Raw genomic sequence first — 6,037 nt, 5'->3', positions numbered from 1 at the left:
TCTAATAAAAGCACTAGGACTAGTTTATTAGAAAATAAACTTTTCTCCTTTTTTAATTGATGGAAAATATGCAAGTCTAATCAGGCATCCCAGTGAGATAAATACATCAACAAATAAATTTCCCACTCATAAATGCAGCACAGCTAACAAGAAACTGCCTAGGAAGTTTCAATTCATTTGGGTACCAAAGTATACCCAACCGATTTGGGCCAAATAACAGCTTTCCAATACAACTCAAGAATTACAGAGTGAACCCCAGCAGGGTAGCTGATTCTTAAGCACTGGGAAATCTCCCACTGGATTAGAGCACACATTTTTCTCTTTCAGAGTGACAGGCAAACAAGTGCAAGCCAGGAAAATGCCTGAAGGAAGAAGGGGTTGATACAAAACTGGCCTTTGCAGGTAGTTGCTACTTAGGCTCTTGTACACTGCTCTATAAATAAGTTGGTCCTGATGACCTGAAGAAGAGGCAGTACAAAGATCCTATTTAGTCTATGAGCCTCTTGTTTACAGTGCAGGTTATCTTTCTGTTCATACTCTGCACTATCTGAATCCAGGAAAAAAAAAAAAAGGGAGCCTAGTCTGAAACTAGCCACTGGTAAAAACTGAGGTTACCTTGAGGTTAGAAATATCAAGGGAAAGGATACACAAGTATAATACCTTAAAAAGAAAAAAAAAAAAAAAATGCTATTTAAAATAATAGTCACATAGTATGGGGTGTAACACATATAATAAAGTCAGATATTCAACATTAATAAATGACATAAGGAAGCAATCATATTTATAAATGAGATATTTATTTCTGAAGATTCAAAGAGGCATGGCACTTTTTTCTTTCGCATTTGAAAAGCAAACACTGTACTTTAGGAATCAATTAAAAATAACAGAATAAAAGGAAGGAAACAGCACTATCAGTTCAGAATTCCCAGCCTCTTTGCCATTTGCTTCCATTTAAGAACGTGACTGGTTTTTCAGAGCAATAACTGCATAGCATCTGGGGGACTTCACAGGATCAAATAACTTCACAAGTCCAGACCATGCAATGTTCTCCTGAAAATGATATATGATTGAAGTGCATAAAAATGGGTTTGACTTATAAGCTAAAATATAGTAATAGGTCCACATTTTGAAATACAAAATTGAAAATAAATAGTATTATTCAAATGCAAAACAGGAAAACCACTTATCTAATAATAAAATCGGGTGAAAGTTTGTTGTGGAAAAAGGACACCCATCACAGGATGTATTTTAAAGTAATTTAATTATTTCTGGTGCTATCAAGTGATAGCTTCCCACCTGCTACATCAATAAAGCTTTGCTATTTGGCTGAACTATAGCAAAGAAATTACAGTTCATGTCATACTTATTTTAGGTTGCATATTCTACTACTGCAGCTAATTAATTGACTTTTCAAATTAATCAGGCCGGCTGGATCTGGTGATCATGCTGCATTTGGCTTTCATAACTTATTTTTCTTTCTAAAAACATTTTGTGAATCAATCAATACAATATTAAATCCATGCATATATTACATTTAGAAAATGTGAATTAGTGCTATATGCAGCAAGTCTTATCTCCCATCTTAGAAATCATACAGATTTCTATGCAATTTTTAACTAGTTGGTACTTGGGAAAATACATCATTATTTAAGTATTTCAAATTGCCTCTCTGTAAAAATACCAGCTATAACAAAGACATACATTTACTACAATTCAGTTGTTCCAAGTGCACTGTGACAGAGAATAAAGTGAGTTTTCACTTACGATAAAATGGAACTCTTAAAACGAAAGGTTTACAGTGGAAAAACACAGCTATTCATATGAATGAGATTAAAATTTATTTTAAAATGAAATTTTATTTTGACCATGGCCTAGAGTAGAAGCTGGAGGATGCAACCATTTCCACCTAGGAAATTATTATTTGTGTGAAAAATGTTTTCTGGTGCAGAAAAAGTACTACCACTGCTTTGAAGTTAACCAGGACAAGCTCAAAATCAGTGTTAGAAGAAACAGTGTAATAATGTAAGTCATTATGGAGTAAATAGAGTAGCATTTGTTTATTATATCCCAGATCTATACTTGTAAAATACATCCAAGGCTGTACATTAGTGAAATGTAGCTCAGTTGACCCATACAGTTAGAAAAAGTGCACCGTCTCTCATTATTGATCTTAATTAAGAAACAGTAAAAGAAAATCATAAATATTTTGGATCTAATTTAAAATTTTTAGAATTACATGTTCCAAAGCACATTAATTGGACGTTCGAGTATTAGCAGCACAATATTTGTTTAGCATATCAATTTTTTTTTAAATTATTAAATATCTCATTATGTTATATAAAATTAGATTTTCTATGTCTTTGATTAATTTATTTTTTACTATCTATTGACTAGTAATTATCATACCATGCCAATTAAAAGAGCATAAACTTTACTGTTGCTGCTTTGTTGAAAATAAAACCATCTGCTGGGCATATGTTTATACCAAATGGAATGAATGCTTTTACTTTTGCAAATATGATGAAAATAATAATTCAGCAACAGAGACTTTTCATCTGCACAGTAATAAATTGACTGAAAGAGCTTCATTTCAGTGATGCAGCCTTTAGGTATCATAAAAGAGAATGCAAAAATACCTGCTCCTTGAGGTAGCAAAGACGATCCAGAAGTATCAAAACTTCTATGCAAGGAGCCAGAACAACCTTCAGCTGAAAGAAAGATTAGATGCTATAATCCTTTTGGGAAAGACAGGCAATACACTTCCAAATGGCTACATTTCCTCAGAACAATTCCAGGAAGGTCAATAATTTTTTAGGGGTTCTGTTGTACAAATGTCACCTTGCTAATTTTCCCTATGGGAGGGACATCTTCTAAACAGATTATATTAAAGATTAAAAATACTTGTAATGCCATAAAGTCAGAGACCTATGTTATTTAGTTGGTTTTCAGACATGGTCCAACAAAAAAATAATATTAAATGTAGCAGAACAATTTTAAAGGGGGAAATAATGAATTTTAATAAAAAGAGTCTTTTATTACATAACTGCATGGAAACCAGTCTAGATTTAAAAGGAGATTGACATTCCACTTTCCAGTGCAAGAGTCCCTCTTGAAAAAGAATCTTCCATGTGTTCACTTTATTACTTTACTTACACCTAATATAGTTCTGGAATAGGATACGCTCCAAAGTATGGAAGGGGGAAGTGCTTTGTTTTTTGAGATTGCATACCACAGTGTAAGACAGTCCACTTCCACATAAAATTTAACACGGCTTTGTTCTAGACTAGCACATATATACAAGGTAATACTATTAATACTTTAACTTTTACCATATTAAATGCTTCAAGCTCGTTCATTCTGTGCTTGTATTTTTCATAGTAATCCATTATACAGCTGTCTGGGAGCTGCAAGAGATTAAAAAAAAAAGATATCAGAGTATTCTAGTTACTTTTTCAAGGGAACTTTAGAATTAAACATTTTCACACTAAAAAAATTAAATCCGTGTTTCATTTTTGAAATTAGCACTTTGATAATATTTATAATAATTTTCCAATAGCAGTTTCTCAGTTCTTATTTACAGTAACTGTTCTTCAAATAGCAGTTTCACTGACATGAAATACTGAGATATATTCATTATTCAGAAAGCTTCAGCCATTCTTAAATGAGAATTACACAGTAAAGAGGAGATAACATTATCACTTCCTTTCCATGTACCTTTTTCCCTCCTCGCTCCCATGCCCAAGAGATTTATTTAACTAGCTGAGAATTAAACTGTGGTGTGAGAGTAACATTGATGGTATTTCATCCATGTTGGTATTTTCATCAATTTTTGGTATTCCAAAACCTACTACCAGATTCTGGAAATAATGCTCTGTTTCCCTGTGCCTGAAATTACCCATCTTTAAAACAGAACTTTCTCTATTTACTTTTAAATACTTCATGTTCCCTCTCTTCTTTTCCCAATCACCTGATGTGAGACTGCCAGCACTGCCACCATGACAGTAAATGCTGCAGTTTGGGACTGAATTTGATACACAGGAGGTTCAGGACTTGACCGAGCCTTTTCAGCCCTTGCTGGCCAGTGCAGCAGAGCACGTGCTGCAGCTGTGATGATGACTGCTCTTCACAAAGCATGTTCTTTCTAGGGCAGCCAGACCACCACATCTCCAGGCTTTTGAAGGTTATGATGTGTCTGATCTGCTGACCGCAGTCCTGGACACTGAACAAGACACTTGAGCTGGCTCCATAAGGAACATGCCAAAGAAGTGGGAAATAGATTGAAGCATTATTGCTGATGGAGGCTGCTGAGAAGAGCAGAGCTGAGGAGCCTGATGCACTTCTGCAGTACTGCGAATTTTGCAGTATGGCTGTTCTGTCGTGGCTATGGAATGAGAGTCCAAACTTTGCAGAAAAGTAATGGCTCTGACAGACGTGTACATGTGGCACTGAGGGACACGGTTTAGTGGTGGACCTGCAGTGTTGAGTTAATGGTTGGAATTGCTGCTCTTAAAAGTCTTTTTCAGCCTAAATGATTTTATGACTCTATGACAAAAGACTAGGAAAGCTGAAGTGCTTAATTTTTACACATTTTATTAGAAGAATCATCTGAGAGCATGTTGCTAATACAGTTGCAAAGAAGGAAAATCTTTGTCTAAAATAGGGAAACAAACCTGGAAACATATAAAAAAATATGTAAGCTTTCAAATCAAGTGAGTATTATAAACTTTATACTGGGACAGCCAAGAAGGCACTAAAGTGACCTCAGAAGTACTACTCATAGTCACTGAGTTCTCAAAGAGAGTATGAACAAAGAGATAGCAGATATATGTCTTCTACTATAGAGCAGACAGTTTAGATTTGATGCACTGAAGAAATGGAACAAATCAAGAATTTAAAACCACTGAAAGATAAGCAAATTACTAATAGTCAATACAAATTCATCAAGAATAAATCACAGGTCATTCTACTTCAATTGTAAGGAGGGTAAAAGTATTCACCACAGAGAAAAACAACTGGTTGTCATAGATTTTGATTTCAAAAAGATTTTCGTAACATTTCCCATAATAATTTTATAGGCAAATTTAGGAAACAAGCTTCAGACTGAAGTACTAAAAAGTGAGGAAAAACTGTTTGAATGACCATAACCAGAGAGTAGTTCCTAATGAAATCTCTGAGCAACTGGGACAACCTGCTGACTGGAATTCCATTACGGAATGCACTATTTTCATTAAAAAATCCAGACAATAGAACAGAAGCCACATTAGCTAAGTCTGCAAATGTGCAACAGGAAGGCATTGTCGGAACTTAAAATAACTTTCAGAAACTGGAGCATTGCTTAGAGAAGAAGTTTGAAATGCTGTACAGAAAAGCAGAAGGGACTAGGCTCAGGCAGAAATAGTCAGCTGCTCAGGATGGGGAGCAGCAAATGACAGTCTGGAAGATAGAGCAGATCATAAGCTGAGTGAGAGTCACAGTTGTGCTACTGCAAAGAAAAGCAATCACCATTCTGTGACATGTATGGGAGAGCAGCCTGCAAAGTGCAGGAAGTAATCCTTCAACTTTGGCAGTGGAAAAGCTCTAACTGGAATACTGCATCCATTTTTGGGCATCAGATTTCAAAGAAAGAAATGAACTGTCTGAAAAAGCCCTGAGAGGGAAAATAGATCAGAGATCTAGAAAACATGACCTACAAAGAAACACTCAGAGAACTGGAACTGATCAGGCTAAATGAGACAAAATTGAGAGTGGGGATAATAACAGTTTTTATAAGGCTATCACACAGAAGTAGGAACAGTTTGTTCACTGCGTCTGCAGTGGATAGTGCAAGAACTAATGGGCTTGAATTGCAGAAAAAAAAAAAGAAAAAAAAAAAAGAAAAAAAGAAGTCAGCCAAAAGCTTGAAGAAACATTTTCTCTTCGAGGTTAATTAAGGACTAGCAAGGTTGTCAGTCTACATCACAGGAAGCTTTTAGAACATCTGACAAATATTATTTTCAGGAATGATGCATAATTCTAACTCTGATTTAAAACAAGAGAT

The 6,037-nt window shown here is 35.1% G+C and overlaps 1 protein-coding gene across 1 annotated transcript in view; it reads right to left on the bottom strand.

Moving 5' to 3' along the window:
• Positions 1 to 271: 271 nt before the first annotated feature.
• METTL25 (methyltransferase like 25) overlaps positions 272 to 6,037 on the bottom strand; it is a 44,465-nt gene continuing 38,699 nt past the window's right edge. The window contains exons 10-12 of the mRNA XM_062492512.1: positions 3,330 to 3,404; positions 2,637 to 2,708; positions 272 to 1,050 (exon numbers count right to left, since the gene is read on the bottom strand). Coding sequence (XP_062348496.1) covers positions 952 to 1,050; positions 2,637 to 2,708; positions 3,330 to 3,404 — 246 coding nt within the window. The 3' untranslated portion in view covers positions 272 to 951. The remainder of the gene's footprint in view (positions 1,051 to 2,636; positions 2,709 to 3,329; positions 3,405 to 6,037) is intronic.

This window comes from Cinclus cinclus, chromosome 4 (assembly GCF_963662255.1).
Source record: "Cinclus cinclus chromosome 4, bCinCin1.1, whole genome shotgun sequence".
Taxonomy (NCBI): Eukaryota; Metazoa; Chordata; class Aves; order Passeriformes; family Cinclidae; genus Cinclus; species Cinclus cinclus.
This window is presented reverse-complemented; position numbering and strand designations above follow the sequence as displayed.